The following is a 19972-nucleotide window of genomic DNA, read 5'->3' on the forward strand; positions in this document are numbered from 1 at the left end:
GCATCATAGAAAATTCAAGCTACACTTGAAATCTTAAGAGCTGAAATTCAATAAATTAAAATGACAGATAGGTTTGAGATCTGTGCTGGGCTCCCAGCGATGGGTCTGGATACTATAATATGAAGATGGACCCTCGTGGATTCTGGTGAAATCCAGGATGGTCCTCCCACATACCTTAAGCACATTTTGTCTTTTAAATTTTTTTCATTCGATGATCCCTGCTAGATTCTACCTGATACTAGACTTAAGATTTGCCTGGAATAAAGCTAGCTCAGTCATACCCGTGGTAAGTCCTGCCTGCTGGGTTTGCATCAGAAAAAGAGGTCTGTTTCTTTAATTTGGTACAAATCCCCTCACAGATAGCATATAGGAGAGATTTGTCTTCTTCTTTATATTAAATACAATGATCCAGGACTCAGAATTTTTCAAACAGTTCTTACTGCTAATGACAAAATAGCCATTAGCCTTTATTATCCAATATCTTGCCGCTGGTGTTCATAATATTTTAGAAATGCAAAGTGTATATTACAACCTTTCTGAGGGGGATTTGACAATATGCCTTAAAAGTGTGGGTTTTCTTTGATCTAGCAATTTAATGTGGGTATCTGTTCTAAAAAATTCATCACAAGTTTATTTATAATAACTTAAAAATGGGAATAATCTAAATGCCCAAGAAAAAGTGTACACTTAAATAATTTCTTGTATGTCCATGAGGGAAAAATCATATAGCCATCAAAATGGTGTTTACAAAAAATATTTAACAACATAGGGAAATCCTTATCATCAATGAAAAGGGAAAATGAAAGAAATTAAACTGTTTTGCAGTGTAACTCCAACCATGTCATCTGTATGTTTACACACACACACACACACACACACACACACACACATACACACACAGAAAAACGGGAAGACTATAACCTGGAATGCTGACAGTCTATGAGTGTACTTTTATTTTCCCTTTCATATATTTTTTTACTTTCATGTTTATGTTTATATAATAATTTCATATTATAGTTAAATCCAGAAGAAGAGGACAGATAGTATCCTTTTAAAAAAATATTCTTTAGATTGTTGATTCTGTTTACTCTCTCAGCTATGGGCCTTCTCCAGTTACAGCCAAACCCCTCAGACATGGACTATTTCTCTCCTGCTTTCTGCAGTCTGACCAAGTTATTGCTGCTGGTATCACCACTGGTGTAGAATGAGGGAGTGTGATAGTGAAGCTCAAAGCCATCTTTTTGGTGGGAGAGACTCATTCATTTGTTTGGAAAAGACTTGAAAGTCCAACACTGGCTAAGGTTACTTAGAGATTTCCTTTATCTCTACAACCCTGATGTAGAAATTTTTTCATTACTGTAGACAACCATATCTCGGTCTGAGGGAATAAGAACCTCTACACTAAGAATTTCCATGATGTCACAGAACGGCAATAGCCCCTGTTGAAGTGCCTGCCCCCTACTATGTGAACGCTCTTATCTGTCTCTTCCTTCAATTTCCTGATATCTCACAACTAGAAAGTCCTTAACCAACCACAGGGTCGCTGACTAGGTCCTTCCCCATTTTTAAGCCAAAGTCCAGTCTAACTGTCAAGATACTGAAATCAAAACATGAAATCTAGGTGGCAATATCCTGGTTATACACTTTCACAAATTCTTAGTCCAGTTCCTTTCAGTCTGACATTTCTGTGTTTTCTCTTCCTTGCTTATGAAAGAATCTGTTTCGTGTTGTTTTCTTAACTGTGTTCATTTTTGCTACTGAGTCTAGCTTTCTTTTGCCAGAATGTCTTATCTCATAGACCCTTTTTATTTACTTCCCTGTCAAATTCTATATAAAACTCCACTCTTAGTTTTCCTCCAGGATTTAAGATGTCTTATATTTTCTTTCCTTAGGTAAAAAACTAGGATTGTGAAAAGTTATGGAATATGTAATCTTGGACATTGAGAGGATTACCAATTCCAAAGGTAATTTACTTATATCCAGTATATTGCTAATTGTCAATTATTTGTTTCTCTGTGATTCTAAACCCCCAAACTCTATGTATCTCTAATTTGTAATAATTTGAGTGGGATATTTGCAAGATAATTTTCTTGTATCTGTGAAGATGTTGTTAATTATGTGACATTTGCAATGGAACGGCATTTAGAAAAGTTAGACCAAGTTGAATTCAGGTCAGCAATTGAAGCTTCTCTCCTGTTATTGTTGGAGTTCACACTCTCTCCACTTGCTCCTACCCCTATTAACAAGCCAACCAAAAAATATTTCTGAGAACTATCACTTTCTTCTTTCATTCATGCTTATGTAGAAATCATTATAGATTAAAATATTACCAGTCTCAATTCTATTTTTTGTTTACTGCAAAGGTAAGTATAAAGTACCCATATAGGAATTTCAGGCTCCTGTAAATAGCTACCTGGGGTAGGGGTGAATCTTTGAAATGATATGGCTTTTCCACATCCTTGACATCACAGCACACAAGAGCCATCCTATCCAAGGTCCACTTTGGAGCCCTGATGTGAGCCTTGTCGTCACCTGTCGTGATGTCTTGGAAACATCCAGTACTCCCTTCCATGGTCAAGCATATCACCCAGCCAGCTCTCACTCTCAAAATTCACTAGATCTTGAACCTCAAAACAAACTTCTAACCCCTTGACCATGCATGGAACATACTGGCTCCCTTATACATTCACGGTTTCCAAGGTCCTCTGAGTTCCCGTTGAGACCACAGTCTTTCTGTTCCTCTCAGCAACTAATCCAGCCTCCCATCCTCTCTGCACGCTTCTTATGCGGCACTCTTCCCACTCACATCCAGATGTCCTTGCTGCACTGAGAAAGCTGAGGCCTGGGGTCACTGCCAGCACTCATTCCTTATTCACATGCTATCCCCTGGTCTGAGGACAGAAGTCTCTCCTTCCTTGTCAAGGGCGTATCCCTCCCTATCTTCCAAGACTTCCTTCTGTACATTTTATCCTCTCCTTTCCACCTTCTTTCCCTCTCCAGTCTTCTCCTTGTCCTATAAAGAAGGTAGGAAGCTCCTGCTCCACAGACACATCCTCCAAGGACTGTGTGTGTCTCTCAGGTTCACACTCATCCCCTTCCCTTCCTTTTCAGCTCTCATGCCCAGAAGAGCTGTCCTCAGCCCCAGTCTTTGCTTCTCTCCTCCTGGTGGAACCCCCTGACAACCTGACTTCAAGTCTCACCATTTGGCACAAATGTTCCTAAGGTCAATTATCACTTAGTACATGCTAATCCAAGGGAGACTTTTCAGTTCCTACAAAGGGCTCTCTACCTGAGTTTGACACAGCTCATTACTTTTTCTTCCTTGGTGTGTCCTCCTTCCCACTGACTCTGTGATACTCTACTTTCCAGTATTCTTCCTGAGTTGTTCTTTCTGCTCTATTCCATAAATGTGTTTCCTCCAGTCAAACCCCATGGCTGATAGCTCTTCTCAGTCTATTTTTGGGTGGTGCCATTCATTCTTGTGGTTTTATTCTTTGCCTAGACATTTATTTTCCCTGAATCCTTCCAGACTGTTCCAGAACTACCTAAAGGACATCTTTATGCCACAAAATGTCCAGAGACTGGCTGCTGTTATAAATGGTGCTAAAACAGTTTCTTCCTTTCCTCGGTGCTTAGGTCCAAAATAATTATTTGTTCTGTCTACAAAATTAATGTCTCTGCCTCAGTGTAAGTGTGCAAACAGAAATAAATATGGGTTTATATCTGCTCCACTGCAACACTAATGCAAACCATATCACCTAAGAAAATGAGGGCTGAATGGAGCAAAAGCAAAGCTTAAACTCCAGGTTCAGTGGCTCCTGCTGAAACCACAGAACCTCTAGGGTAAGCAAGCAGAGGTGAGGCCACATGTTTTGAGATCATTTACTTAAACCCCTTAGGAGACAAAGTTTTGTTAGAGTTATAATCAGAGTGCCTTGGGTAAGAGCTTTACTTTATGATTACTGGTTAAAGCATGGAATGGCTACCGAACTGTGAACGTCAGGCAGGCTTACCATTTTCCAGGGTTCCGGTTTATGCAGCATATCTCAGGGGGTCACAGAGTATGCTGGCCAGGGTACTGCTGCATTTTACTGAAACACACCGTGACATCCATGTCTAATATGCCACACCGGGACCTGACGCCATAATACCATTCTGCAAACATGGCTAATGCTCAGCAGTGCTCACAACCATGACGCCATGAGAACCGCCTTTTAGTCCTCTGTTCAACACTGAAGAGCAATTCAGTCACAATAGTGACAGAAATTCCAAGTACATTGAACAGTGTAGGAACTTTTGTGCATAAAATGTTTCCTGATGATGAAGTACAAGACTTTGCTCTAATCAGTGAGTTCTTTATCGTTGGTCAATCTCATGCACAGCCGTAACTCAGAAACTGCTTTGAAGTGCCATTTTAGTAGTCCTTCCTATGTACCATTACCTCTGAAACCGTCCCCAGTGTGGAATACGGCACTGGGCTTTACCACCTCGACAACCCATCTCTAGTGATCTGGGTGGGTATGTTACATTCATTACACTGCTCGGTAAGCACCAGGTACTGTAGTTAGTGTTCAGCCGAGGTTAAAAACATTCCAGATTTCAGCTGCATCTTGTTTTCCAAATTAGCATTGAGGGTAGACCCTTTTGTCCTTCATCCTTCATGCTTCCAGCTAGAGGACGTGCCATTAGAGGGATGTTCCTGGGCACTATTCTGACACCCTGCTCAGGAATTATCTGAGTGCTGAGTACAGGAGAAGACACTTGGCATCCAAGACATGTGCTCTCTCCTGCTCCATGCCGTATGTTTTATAGGCACTGCTCCTACAGGGGAGGCCTGCGTGCTGAGTCCCCTGGGGCTATTTAGTAAGTCTGGTTTAGTCAGGGCTGAAATAGTAGCAACCACACTTGCCAGACCAAAGTCACGGTCTGCAACCTAGTTCTTATCAGTAAGAAAGTGAGCATTTCCATCTTTACCTGTCTAACTCCTGCATCTCTCAAACATGGTAATAGGTGACATGGCATTATTGATCATGAGAAACAAAACCAATTATTGAATAATATCTGTGCTGGTTTGGGTTCAGACATTTATACAGTCATTTCTTCTCTATTCACCCTTTTTTGGTAGATGATTCCTTTTTTGGTAAATGCTAAGAAAAATGGTTCTGCACAAAATTGTTTTTTAATTACTTAGAACATTTCTCTATTATTCAGTGTGTACTTGCATTACACCCATATCTGGAAGGTCAGCAGGGTGAAAGACTAGAAATATAAACACAAACAGACAAAAGGAGAGGAAAAATGTAGTGAGACAGCCAGTGAGCAAAAGACAGGCAGGGTGACCCAAATTGGGAAGTAAATAACATGTCTCAAAGACCTAGAATTTGGGAGAATACTTCAAATGCTTATCATTGCAAATTAATTTCAAAGTCAAGCATCCTCTTTCAACAGTTCCTTACTATTCATAGGGAATGTGAACATCTAGACTTGTAGCCTGGCTCTATTTGATGACAAAGGAGACAATTTCCATTGGATTATCTCCTACAACACCCAGAGACATTTTCTCAACATCTTGGCCCATTTTAGCAGCATCATACTTTTCTTACTCAGTCTTTCTGAAGGAAAGCCAGAAGAAATAATCTAGTTAAGAGTATTTTTCTAGCATTGGTGTTTGAAGAAATCTAGATGCAAAAATAAGTAAAACATTATGTCACCAGTTTTGAACATACAAATTCAGTGTTCATATGAGTCAAATTCTATGATACCCCATTCCAAGGGACTGTGAAATTCTTCTTGTCCTGTAAAAAGAGCATATCATTATCAGGTCCAAGGTTGGGTCTTAATAATCTTTCTCTTTTTAAATTATTTTCAGATCACATGATAGGAAAGTTTTCTTTGTGGCAAGTCTGTAGTTTCACTGTTACTTTTAGTTGTAAATACTGGGTGCTATTGACCTTATATTCTCAAATATCATTTTACTGCCTATGTTTAGCAAATGTCAAAGCTGCAGATCTTAAGGATGTTACTTATGAAGTGAAATAAAGTTATAATAATTTCTCATGCCACTTAGTTACGGAGTTTTCAAAAAGGGATATGTATTATACTACTGAACAATGGTAGAAATATGTCCAAAGATAAATGTAGAAAGAGGTTTTCCCACCTACTGGTGATATAGGCAAGCTATGTAACCTTTCTAAGTCCTAGTTTCCTCACATGTAAAATGTGATAAAACATAGCTACCAGGTTTTCCTGTGGAATAAATGAGATAACTTAGGCACAGGACTTAACTCAGTACCCAATACTGAGTAGGTAGTTAAAAGTGTGGGCTCTCTGGAATTTCATTCTGGCTTAGAACTATAACTCATAACTACTGGTGTTGTTCCTGTTGAGCTTGTCATGATTATTACTGAATAAAAGCTGATAGCAAGTCAAAAGCACATCACATTTATAAAGTTAACACTAATAATGAACACCCAAAACATGCCAGGCACTGTTCTGAGGGCTTTAAATGTCTTAACTCATTAATCCTAAAAACACCTCCATTTTAACATTATCCTATTTACAGCATGATATACAAGGAATCCAAAGCACAGAGAGGTTTAGCAACTTCAGCATGTGCACACAGTAAGTGGCTGTGCCACGGTCCAAACCCAGACAGCTCCACCCTTAACCTCAGCATTGTCTCTTCTGCCTCCCTGTGTAAACCCAAAAGTCTTGTCCTGTGCCATGACACACCATTTGGCAGAGTCCTGGAACATGGTGAAGGGAAGAACAGATTTAAGAACAGAGAATCTGTGTAGGTAGAAGGTTTTGCAACTATTCTGATGAGCACTCTGGGGCACATAGAAGAGCATTACTAGTTGGAATCAGAAAAATTCTACGGTTAACAATGGTTGAGTCCTCACTGTCCAGCCAGGGCTTGAAAGTCTTCAATGATGAGGAAGGACCAATTTCGGATACACTTCAGCACATTTTTGGATAACTCTGAATGTGATGGGACTCTCTTTTCTATGCTGTGCCAGCATGATTTCCGAGGGATTTCTCCTCATTGGTCCTACTTCTGCCTCCGGGAAGCTGCCCAAATCATGCTCAGGTGTCTTCCACCCAATTATCCTTGAATATTTTGATATTTCTTGTGTCTCCTCTCAGTCTTCTTTTACCCACACCCAAAGCCTCACAATTGCTTCCATCCATTGTGGCATGGCCGTTAGTATCCTCTCCATCAGGGATCCCTACTTTAGTGGTTAAGAGTTCAGGGATGGAGTGAGAGAGACATTGGTTTGAACCCTGGCTTTGTCTTACTAATTCTGTGACCTTAGACAAGTTTCCTTACCTCTGAAATGGGAATAAGAATACCTATATGATAAACTGCAAGGATTAAATAAGAAATCCCCCAAGAGCTTAGTGTCATGCCTGGCACACAGAACCTGTCCTGACATGTCAGTTGCTTGCAGTTATTGTCATCATCATCATCTTGGCTGTTGGGAGGCTGTGGGGGCATGAAGAGGAGTGTGACACCTACTCTGGTCCCGAGTCAGGACAGCATAGGCAGAGCCGGGACCGTCTCCCCTCACACATCATCATTCTAGACCCAGGAATGAGAGCCAAATGCCTGCTTCTCCTTTCTCAACATGACATATCTGGATTTGGAGATCTGTTTACCACTCCAAGCATGCTAGTGGTAACAGATTAATGGACCTTGTAAAACATCGTGGAACTCTTCTTGGTGAAAGATATAAAAGCTAAGTGATATTTTTTACAAAGAGACGAGGGAAATTCTGAAAACCATGATCATTTGGAACAATGAAGATAGACAGCAGATGAATACCAGCTTGAAGAAAAATTACAGAAGTAGTTCAACTCCTCCTGTGAGAGAAGTTACTTCTTTCTCTCCTAAAATGTCAGTCCATGATGGTGTGCAATCAAATCACTATGCATAAACCAGGAAAATCTTGGCTCAGATAGCTGACCCTCATGAAGAGCACAATGGTGACAACTCAGAAACAAAATCTTTGCAAATTTGCACAAGCTCTGAGGCGCCAGCAGTGCAGCATGTCAAGTCACTTTCCCCACTTACCCAAGATCTAATTCGGGGACATCCTTTATTCATATATTATTCTCTTATTTGTTTTTAATAGGACCCATTTACCCTTCAAGTAATTCAGATTTCATAAAGACTCAAGAGCTTAGAGTGAAAACTGACATCAGTCATGCTAATTCTATTGAAGTTACTGTGAAGTTTCAGGACTAGAATACATTCATTTCTCTGAGGACAAAGCAGGGAGTCATCCGTTTTCCCCCACAGAACTGAGCACAGACCCTTAACCAAATTTGTTCTCAATAACTATTTTCTGAATAAATGTTCCTGAATTGTAGAAAAGCTGGCCTTAATTTTTCACTGTATTGACCTTGAAAAATAAGGCTTATGTGACAACCAGGAGTCCTCTCTACAGAAAGTTGGAAATAGTCTTGCTCTGAGTTCTCTTCCCAGTTCTGGCAGCAGAGAAAATGGGTAGAGCGGTCTTTGGAATCAGCCACCTGAGTTCTGATTCCAAGTGCGTCATCTTGGGGAAATTACCTCACCTCTCAGTTCTCCTTCCCTCACCTGTAAAATGGGGACAATAACATTACTTATACTTCTAGGCTTGTTACGACAAGTAATAGGAATATATAAAGTACTTAAGAGACACACACATGCACATGTATTTAATATATAGATTACTTAGGGTAATCTTTTGACTCACAATGAGCAATCAGTATAATATTAGCTAATTTTTTATTATTTACATGTCAAGGGGCCTCGGGGCAAGTCACTTAGCCACTCTACTCCACCATTTCCTCTTGTGTAAAGAAAACAGGATGAACACAATTCCAATTGTTCTCCCGTTCTCGGGTGGGACCACTAAAGTCCCTAATGAAGGGACCAGTAAGGAGTCCAGGAGTCCTGACCTAGAGGGAACTGACAGGAGCCCAGATAGAAAATTTTCTGATTGTTGGTATGAGAATGAGGAGGTAGGTAAAATGTAACGGTTTTTTATTTTCATCTCTAAGATAGATTATTTTAGGACTTAAGTAATAAAATCTGATGCTACCTGGCTAGTAAGAGGAAAGCTGCTCTGTATACACCTGACTTGGAGGTGGGGGGCTTATAGGGAGGGACAGTGGAGCCCTGCTGTGCAAGGCAGTCACAGGCAATGTACGCACACCTTTACAGGCTGGGAGAGCACAGGTGCTGTTCTCCAAGGCAAAGCTGCTTGTCAAGCCATTGGCTTGGTGGGTTTCCCCAGAATTTCTCAGTAAACTTTATTGACTCAGGACAATGGAGAAAAGAAACTTACTCTTTTATTGAGTATCTATCACTTTGAGTAATTTAATTCTTCCCTGTTGTATAAGAAAAATATTGAAATCTAACTGCAAATATCTTGGTTGGTTACCTGAGTCTGAGAGATACTCTCTTCACTTTACAAGCTATTTGTGGGGCTATGATTATCTATGCTCTAGATGTATCTCTGGAAGGGAATAACATACATATAATACAGACATCAGGATATTGAGCACTTATTGTGTGCCCACACACTGCTGGCCATTTTGTGTATACCATCGTTTAATCCATACAATAACCCATGAATGTATGACCACTAGGACTCCCAGACCAAGGACATTGTGTTGGCGAGGTGTGTGACTTGCACACTGTCACAGGTGGCGGCTCTGAGATTTGATGCAAGGTCTATATGGCCCATAGTTCTAACCTTCAACTACTAAATGCAGAAGATGAACCTTCACAACCGAAACACCGTTTGAAGTGTACAAGACAATCCTTTCCAGGGTTTCATCTGGAGAGGAAAAAATACCCATTCTCTTTAGAATTGGTGCTGCTCAATTTAATCTAATTAAGAATGTTATAATTGGGGATTAAACCCTTTCATAATGCTCTGCCAGTGTACTATCACTGCCCATGTCATTTTAAAGATCTTTTCTATCAAATATCTATAAATGCTGGTAAAAGGGAAAGTAAGAAAACTCCCCAATGGCCCAGAGAGAGATATACTTTCTCCCGAAAGAGAGATTCAGATATCTATCTAGTAAGAAGGTAATTCTGCCAAACCCTTACCTCTCAGATGCGATCAAGACTTACTCCCAGACTCTAGCCTAAGTTTTCCAATTTTAAATGTTTCCATACCAGTAATCATGGCCATAGTAGAATATGTAATAATCCAGATACTAGAGGTAACAATCTTATATTTAGCTTCAGATTTTGCTATCTGATCACATGATTTATTTGAAGTCTAAATTAATTTCCTTTAGGACAGCATGACTGGGCTCATGATTTTCATGACAGGTCAAAAAATACTTCCTTTTTATTTAAATGTTTCACTACAACTGTTAATCTACTACCATACTATTGACATTTCCCTTTCCTTTCATTTCTGGATGAATACTTTGCTAACTGGCATTCTCACCAACTTCTTCAGATGTTATTGGAGACAAAGGAAACCAAACCACAGCTCGCCTGACTCACCCTCACCATACTGAAGAGGAGAAAACTTCCCATACATTCTAATCATTCAACCTGGGGTAAGATGACAACGTTTTTATTAATTTATGTATTTTTTAGGATTCTCAAAAAATTTTTCTATTTGAAGTACAGTCAACATACATTTTATTAGTTTCAGTTGTACAACATAGTGATTCCACAAATCTATACATTACAAAATGCTTGCCACAATAAGTGTGGTTACCATCTGTCAGCACACAAAGTTATTACATTATTGACTCTATTCCCTGTGCTATACTTTCATCTCTGTGACTTACCATATGACCCAGTAATTCCATTTCTGGATATTTTCCCTGAAAAAAGCAAAAATGCTAATTCAGAAATATATATGTGCTCCTATGTTAATCACAGCATTATTTATAATACTAAGATACAGATGCAACCTAAGTGTCCATTGATAGATGGATAGAGATGTATATATATACAGACACATACTACATACACATACACACGCACACAATGGACTGTTACTCAGCCATAAAGAAGAATGAGATCTTGCTCTTCACAACATGGATGGGCCTAGAGGGTATTATGCTCAGTGAAATAAGTCAGATGGAGAAAGCCAAATACCTAAGATTTCACTTACATGTGGAATCTAAAACATAAAACAAACCAATAAAACAGAAAATAAGAAAAACTGTAAAAGTAAGCAAAGAGTTTGTAGAAAGTGCTCACTAAAAAGTGAAGAAGTGGTTTATTAACCACTATGCAAAGCAGGCTGGGGACTGAGACTGGACCCTGACTCTTTTGCACCACAGGCTCAGCCTTGGTGCTATAGCAGCATCTGGGAAAGGCCACTCTGGTTACTTTTCAATCTTGCTCAGAGACTCCTGACAGAAGCAAAAGTGAAGTAAAGCCCCAAACCCACAAGCAATAATGACACTGCCTCTAAAAGAGGGTGAGACGTGCAGAAAATGTTTTATAATCAGAATTCTCTCTAGACAGAGGCTGTTTAGAGGCCTTGGGGGAGATTTCTGAGGATTCCTAAATACCATTTCAAGCAAACGTTTATTGAAGTGTGTGCTCTTGTGACATCCTTCTATTTCTTCACTGTATAATTAGGAGGCATTAAGAATAGAATGGTTGGGTGCTCTTCCCATTCTGCTATGACTTTAGTCTCTTGATCAAATTCCTGGTAGGAGTTTAGTTTTCCAATGTCAGTGGAATTTTTTAAGAACATCTATTTCTTTCTTTTTCATGATGCTTGGTCCTTATTTTAATGGCCCAGAATACGAATTTAAGATTAAGAGAGATTTAGACAATTTTATAGCCTAGTTTGTCATACAGGATAATAAAGCACACAAACTTCCCCTTGAAAACCATAAATAAGACTCGAAAGCTCCATATTTATTTATGGCCTTCTTCTCAAAACCACACATAAAAGTGCAGTGAATATACATTCTAATTAGTTTATTTGTATTCCGCTCATGCATTGCCATGCTGAAAGAACTTCAAAATCATCATCATTTATGAACAAGCCCTGACTCACCAAGATTTACAAAGCAATCAGCGGCAAAATTAATTGGAATCTAGATTTCTAACACCTACAGAAAAATCCATGCAGTTTGGAAAAAAAATATAGCCAAGGAAGCAAGACTAAATTTAAGTGTGATATTTCTAAACCAGAGAGGGAGACAGGGAGAATAATTTACAGAAGATTTGAATATGTGTCAGGACAGTGTTGTTTCTTTTCCTTTCACATTTTGGTTGGCTGGATTAGGCAATACAGGGTCAGGAAGAGTCTGGCAACTTCTACAGACCCAACTCACCACTTGGATCTTCTTATGGACCTAAAATGTCCTGGGGTGGAAAAGAGAACAGTTGTGTACCCAAACCCACAAAAGACTGCAGAGAGGGGAGTACGTGAGGTTGAAGCCTCGGGAGAAGCATCTGGATTTGAGGGAGAGGAGACCCGTGGTTTTTCAGATCTATGTTCCTCAAAATCCTGTACTTCTATCATTAAGAGGGTGTTGCCTTCCGTCATACCCTTATCATTATATAAGGTAAATCACAGTCAGCCCTGTGTGGTCATAAAAGTTTTGTTAAGGAACTTGAAGTCTTTAATGTTGTACTGAGGGGCAGGAGAGTAACGGAATTTCTGCTGTGTGACAGGAGCTTTGACAAAGCCCAGGAGGAACAGCAGGGAAGAGATGGATGTGAGAGACAGGACTTAGGTAGAATTCATAGGACTCTGAAATGACTGAATGTAGGGGTGAGTGTTAAGCATGCCTTTCAAGCATGATGGTTGTAAAGATGGCGTTGCCATTAAGAGAAATAGGTTAATAGGGGAAATCAGGTATGCTGATACAGGAATGGGCTATGAGATTAGTAATGTTTTCAACAGAATGAAATTGAAGAATTGTCAGGAACACAGAAAACGAGGAAACAAAGCCCTGGAGAGAGTTTGGAACTGACGATACATACTTGGGAGTCCTTGGTAGGTGGACTTGGGCTCCTCATCATGTAGACAGTGGTTGAAATGAAGGGAGTAAGCAGGATTGTCAAGGGAAAGGAGGTAGACTGTCAAAAAAGACCAAGGATAGACCTGAGGAAATGTCTGCCCTGGGTGGGGCAAGGGGACATACAAAGAAATGATAAAAGAGAACTAGAAAGTGTAGAGTTGCAACATCAAGAGCAAAGGTAATTTCAAGAAGGGATTGGTCAGTGGTATCTATCATGGAAAGTAGCTGATGACCTCTAGTAACTCAGAGGATAGGCTTACTCCAGGGGTACAGGTGTAGTCAATAAAGGGTTAAGACATGAGGAGATAAGGAGGAAATGGATGCTGTAAACACAGAGTATTTTTGCAACAAGTTTGTCCCTGAAGAAGAAGATAGAGGAGATAGAAGTTGGAGGGTACATCCAGGTTCAGGAGAGGGCTTATTAAAAGACAGGTCTGGATAGATTTGTAGGCTGAAGAGAAGGGGCTAGTGGTGAGAAGAGGGATGGAAAATGTAAGTGAGACAGGCTACAGTGCGACCTGGTTCAGGAAGATTCTAGGAGAAAGTAACATAAAGACAGGATTAGGGCAGAAGGAAAACAGGACATGGGCTCCAAAGGACATCTGAGACAGAGAGGAAGAAAACTGAAGGTGCTTCTGAAAGAGGACTTGAAGCTGAATTTTCAACTAACTTCTATTATGTTTTAACGGTCACAATAGCAAGAGTTTTAAAATTTACTCTTCTTAGAGGGCTATGTCTAAATTACAAATTTTTTTAAACCGTATCATCCAGAACATGCTGTCAATAACCTGCCCCCTGCCCTGCAAAACTAACCTGCCAAACTAGGCAAAAGATTTACTTTTCTTCAGCTACAAAAACAATGCATTTCAGGGTAATACATAATAAAAAAAAAACCCTCAAAAATCTACATGTGTTTGACAAACCTAAATTTCCTTATTAGTAAATCAACTGTTTAATATCATTTTAGATGGTGAAGACACATTAGTTGAAATGAATGCTGAAATTCAAAATCCAGTAATTTTCACAAGGAAAGAAACACTGCTTGCATTGGGATTATATACAGGAAACCTCCTCTTTAAAGCATTTATGGCATTAATTCAATCACTCATGAGCAAGAATTATGTTGCACACCAAAGGGATTGATAGAAAATTGTCCCTAAATTCCATAGAGTTTACTGTCTCAAGAAGGAGAAACACAAACTCATCTTCCCTAAATACAACAGGGTTGACCTGTCATAAGGAACTGCACATGGGGTGTGGGAACCCCTTGGAAGTGCCTAACAGAGGCTTCAGTAAAGTGCTGTGAGCTAGGTCTCCAAGGAGGACTTCTTGTTTGCCTGTCTGAAGAGGGAATGGGTATGAGGGGTAATGGCTTTGGGTGGTGGGGGGAGTGGGAATTAAGGAATAGGAAATGAGGCTGGGAAAAGACTGTGGAAAAGGATATGGATTGTATCCTGTTGGGGAACGGAAACTATCACAGCATTTGGACTGGGAGGGAGCATAATCAGAAATCACTACCTAAATTGTTTTAAGCCATTTCCTTAGCCAGTGGCTCAATAGGTACCTTTCTAAATCCCACCTCTCCTCCTTTCTTAGGGAAGTTCCACAAGATATAAGGCAGGAAAAAGCTGGCTCATTCCTGCTTTTACAACTCTTAAGAGACAAGTTTTGAAGGTCTTCCATTGTTTTAATGTTGGTGTCCATCATTCATGACTCTTTAGAGAAGAATGAAATGATCTGAGAGTTGTCATCGAAGTGTCATCAAAGCACATACATTTATTTGGTCTGCTGTGTATGTAGCAGCTATACTTAAAGCTTTAAATGAACCTTGACAGTTAGGCACTGTGAGGAGTCCCTGAGGAGCTACCACCAGGCTGGCGCATACAGGCACCACAGTCAGGCTGAGAATCTGCAACCCTTAAAACATGTTAAACATTAGTTTTCATGGAAGGTTGAATTCAACATGGGGAGGGTTAGAAAAAGAGTATGTGTTGGTGCCAAGTTCAGCTCCCCAGCATTCCTGTTCAGCCCCTAAGCTCACATTTGAAGGTCCCACAAAAGCCCCATGCTGATTGACTCACCTTCATTAGAGTACAGTTTTGCACCTGCTTGGGGGATTCAATTTGCCACTCCACCTTCCCCCAGGGGGTCTTATCTGAAGATCCCTTTCAAGTATGCAGCGGCAGAGAGAATTCTGCGAAATCATCTTCCCCCTCACCTTAAACTGCCAGGAATGTTTCAGCACCTTGGTGACCACATTTGTACTAGTTTTGCCCAGCAGGCCACACATTGTTAAGGATTCTGACCACCAATTATTTACACACACACACATACACAGCAGCTATCAATTTTAAAATAGACATATTTTAATGCCTTTGCATGACTTTGGACTATTTACTGAAAAAGAAAAGCATCAGTTTAAACTTCCTGGGGTATATTTTCAAAGAGGAGACCTGGATTTTCTAAATAATCTCTCCCAGACACTTGTAAGTTCCAAATTTGTAAGAAAGTGGGGCTGTATTTTTTTAATGTGCTACTAAGTAGACTAAATAGTACATGGCGCTTCCACATATAACCTGCTTTATAGGGATTGCAACATAGTTTCACATTTATCTTTGCTTTTATTACATTGCTGGTCACAATGACTACTTGATGCCTAGTCCTTATAAATGTAGGCAATTCGTCTGTCCTCATATTGTTGCTATGGAAAAAATAAGAACCACTTTACAACAGCTCATTGATGATACAGTTTGCAACTTTAGAGGACAAGGAAGTTCTGTGTTTATTATGTGTCAAGATTGTCAAGCAATCACTAATCAGAGATATGTACCACCAATAGTCATTAGTGATAAACAGAATTCTGAACGGGGTGGCTGCCTTTAGAGTAGATAGGCTATACAAGGAGCTCTATTAACCTAGCTGGGCAATCAAACCAAATACTTTGCCTTTATTTAAGGGAGGTTTCCTAGAAAAAGTGGCTCCTAAAATAGATTTTGCAGAATGTGTGAATGATGTAATTTTATCTTAGAAACTTTACATCTTAGTTCCAAGGACACTCCCCAAATCACTTGATTAAAAGGGTAATTCTCCAGTTTCTTCCCACCATTATGAGAGAAAGCAAACAGAAAAAGGGGAAAATGCTCAGGCTTCAGAAGTGGATTCAAATCCCATTTCCACTGATGCTTCACAGACAGGACTTTATTAATTTATCTGACTCTCCATATCCTCAACTGTAAATGGCGATTGATGATATAACCTACGTCTCAGCAGATTCCAAGCAATATATGTAAAGAGCCCAGTGCCTGGCCAAATCATGAGCTCTCAAAAAGTGGTACTGGATAGTTGACAGCAGAGTTAACTATAAAAACGTGGAACCAGGTATTTAGATACTGGCTGTTAATCTCTACGTGTTATATTTTCTTAATAGCCACATGGCTAACTTCTTACTCTTTTCAGATCCTTGCTCAACTATTACCCTCTTAAGGAGGCCTACACTGCTATTTCAGTTACTCTATTTAACGGGACAACCCATAGCCATTTCTTCCAACATTTTATGGTCATCTAGAGTACTCTATAATTTTCTTATTTACTAGTTAAAAAGTTTTTTATTATATGTTTTCCCATAGCATATAAGCACCTTTCTCTATATAAGCCCCTTGAATATAAGAGTAAAAGTCCCTTGAGTTCTATAAGATTGTAAGAATAGCATTCGAGGACAGAAGCTTTGTTTTGCCTACTGATTTATTCCCAGCACTTAGTAGACTCCTGATATTTGTTGAAGGAATGGAAGAAAAGCTTCGCTTGGGTTTGTTTTGCCTTTGAATGTGGGGTCAGTGGAAGAGGGGTCACGCTTCCTCACAGTACTCACAATGCATCGGCTTTAGTGTTATGGCAGGCCTGAGGGCCTTCTAACCAGGCATCTAGAACCAACAGAAGGCATTTAACTGGCTCTGGCAGAGAGGCACATGAGGCAGTGTGAGTGACAGAAAACTCTTCTAAGATAAACATCAGTATGCACACCATGCTCCCCTGCCTAAAATCCTTCACACATTATGCCCGCCAAGTGGCCCAAGGGAAGATGTTTGAGCTTTCCATGAAAACAGTAGGAAGTTCTTGCTAAATCAACAGCACCATGAGTGTGATGTCAATCAAGTTATAATGTTCAACAGAAACCTGCTTTTTGAAATTTGTGAACAGTTTCTACATCCGCTAACCATTCATGCCTTGTCCAAAGCAGATGTGACAACATCTCACCAAAATATCAATCAAATGGCAATGACTGGAATTTTAATCAACTCCAGGAGTTCTCAAAGACAATAGGGAGACTTCCACAGCAAAAAGATGCTACATAGCTGATAATGCCTTTTAATCCTAACTGCTAAATTAGCATCCACCCTACCTTGTTGCAATTACAGCACAAATTCCACAAAAGCAAGGACTATGGCAGTATCTTGTTCCCTGCACAGTGCCTGGCACCTAATAAACACATGATAAATATGTACTGAACAAATGAATTAATTTAGTTAATTCAATACATATTTCAAAGACCCTTTACGAAACCCAGCTGACACAATTCAAGGATTATACAAAGATTTCATTTAACAGGATGGATGAGACTTGGCAGCAATATATATGGAAAAAGATCTGGGAGATTTTGTTTTTCTGACATGAGATGAGGGGCCAACTGTGCAATTCATCTGCTAAATAAGCTAGTGCCATCTGAGCCCAAATTAACAATTAAGAGAAGCAGTGTATCCAGAGAATAAGAAATAATGGTTCCTTTGCATTTTTAACTGGTCAAACCACACCAGCTGTCCAGGTCTGAGTGCATGTTTTAAGAAGAATTCTGATATAATGGTGAATAGTCAAGGATCTAGTCTCAGAGGTGACAGTGGACGAAATCGGGTAGCAGGAGACATGCCTCGGATAGCCAGCTGGAGCGAAAAAGACAAGTGGAGGAGCACTGGATCAGCCCCGCCACCTTGGCTGACAGCCAGGTCACCTCCCTGACATGCGGGCGAGTGGGCGCCTCCAAACCTCAGCAGACCCAGCGAACTAACCATCTTAGTTGTGGGAGCTATAAACACATTTTACACTCTTAAGGTTTCTGTAGTTATTTGTTACATAGCTTAATTGCAACAATAGATAACTGGTGCAAACAGAAGTAGGGGACATCTCTCATTATAAAGAGGAAGGAAAAGAGTTCTATTTCCTTAGGTGATGAGAATGGAAAAGTTGATGTAAATCCTTAGTGGCTCTCAAGATGAAAACTTTCACTCTAAGAAAATTGGAGCTTTATAAGGATTGGAGCCATCCATCAAATGAATAATAGGCTTTACTGAATCTGAGCTTGGAAACCAGCAGGGCCAATCACTCTATCATGGTTTCAACAGGCCTAGGCTGTTGCACCTGGCCTGCCCTGGCTTAATATTAGTCAGGGACCTTTTTTTGGTTTGTCAGTCATCCCTACATATTCAGATAATAGCACAGGATCTACCACATAGTAGGTATCCAGTAAATATTTGTTAAACCCAAAAGAATGAAAGATGGCAAGGCTGGCCTCCAGTCCCTGAATCCAGGGGGGTAAATTGTTGAAATTGGGTTCACAAGCCCCACAGATCTAACTAAATATTTTTTAAAGTTTTTTTCAAGCTTCTGAGAAAAGGAATGGGAGGATGAGTGTCTAGGAGAGGTAGAAGTAGACAAAATTGAATATTTTGTGGCATGGGACTCTAACATAATCATATTTATAACTTTCACAGACTAGTGAAAAGGAGCCTAGGAGCGTCAGGAGCAAGAAACAAGGAGACGGCACTGATTCTACGAGAGTAAGAGCAAGTTGATGGCATTCACCAACATACTGGGCTTTGGGCTCATGCTTCCAGCCGTCGGCAGACTTCTTCTGTTCAGGAGGACCCTGACGCAGGCTTAGCAGATGCCATATTTTAAAGACTGATATATGAGGATATAAGGATATCTAATTTCATCTCATATTTGCATCTTCCTCCTGCCCAGTGATAGCAAAACAGACTCACTGGGGACAATTCTCAGTAGTGGCCATTTTGGTTTGATAAGAGCAACTTCACATTTCATGATACATTTGGGTAAAGAAAAGCAGAGCTCACTAGGGTTACTTTGCCCTTTAGGAAATTTCAAGGAGTAAGCACTGTTTTGCATGGTGTCTAATGAGCCTGGCAATGGAAAGCAAAGCTATTAAAATATCCATGATGATGAGAGTTCAACTAAACTCATGAACCCTGTAGACAATGCTAGAGGAATGAAAGACACATATTTCCCCCTACAAGCCATCTGAATTCTTATGTAATTGTACAACTAACCTGACCATGGCTTTAAAAATTTACTTTTTTGTCTTGAATGTTGTCAATTTCCTATCACAGAGGTAGAAAGACAGAAGAAACTCTGTTTTTAGAATCAGTTAGTCTCCTATAGAAAGACTTAGAAATGGAATTTCTTTTAAACCTAGATATTAAGGATAGGCTTGTTCATAAATCAGTATGACTGTGTCTCATGCAAATGAAAACTTTATCATCCAGCATGTTTTCCCTTTTGTTGTGGCTGTCAGGAAACTCAGTCAAGTCTGTGCTCCAATTATAGAAATTAAATAAGATATTTACCCTTTGGTTATTTGATGTTTTCCATGGGCAAAGGTTTTATTATTTCCCCTCACCGTATCTTTATTTTTCCTCAGAAGCAGAATAAACCATGTTAGCCATATACTCATATCAAGAGAGGCCACATGAAGCATTTCTCTAAAATACTCTCTTTTTCAAGATTGTCTTCCACATCTCCATATGTTTCTGTTCTTCATCTGGCTGTTAGTGTTTTTGTTGTCATGGCACTTAATATTTCTACAAACAATAAAAAGCAAAGGAGCAATTGCTGCCCACTTCCTGTCAACTCTTAGACATTCAGGCCAAGTGGTATGTGATTGACTCCA

General features: G+C 39.8%; 1 protein-coding gene across 28 annotated transcripts in view; it reads right to left on the reverse strand.

The window, feature by feature from the left end:
• LIMCH1 (LIM and calponin homology domains 1) overlaps window positions 1-19972 on the reverse strand; it is a 321073-nt gene that overhangs the window by 117693 nt on the left and 183408 nt on the right. For 16 of the 28 annotated variants that reach the window (XM_073237696.1, XM_073237698.1, XM_073237695.1 and 13 more), the window contains exon 4: window positions 10810-10845. The exons of the other annotated variants lie outside the window; for them this stretch is intronic. In XM_073237696.1, the coding sequence (XP_073093797.1) occupies window positions 10810-10845 (36 nt within the window). The remainder of the gene's footprint in view (window positions 1-10809; window positions 10846-19972) is intronic. 28 annotated transcript variants of the gene reach the window in all.

The sequence above is a fragment of the Manis javanica genome, chromosome 5 (genome assembly GCF_040802235.1).
Source record: "Manis javanica isolate MJ-LG chromosome 5, MJ_LKY, whole genome shotgun sequence".
Classification (NCBI taxonomy): Eukaryota; Metazoa; Chordata; class Mammalia; order Pholidota; family Manidae; genus Manis; species Manis javanica.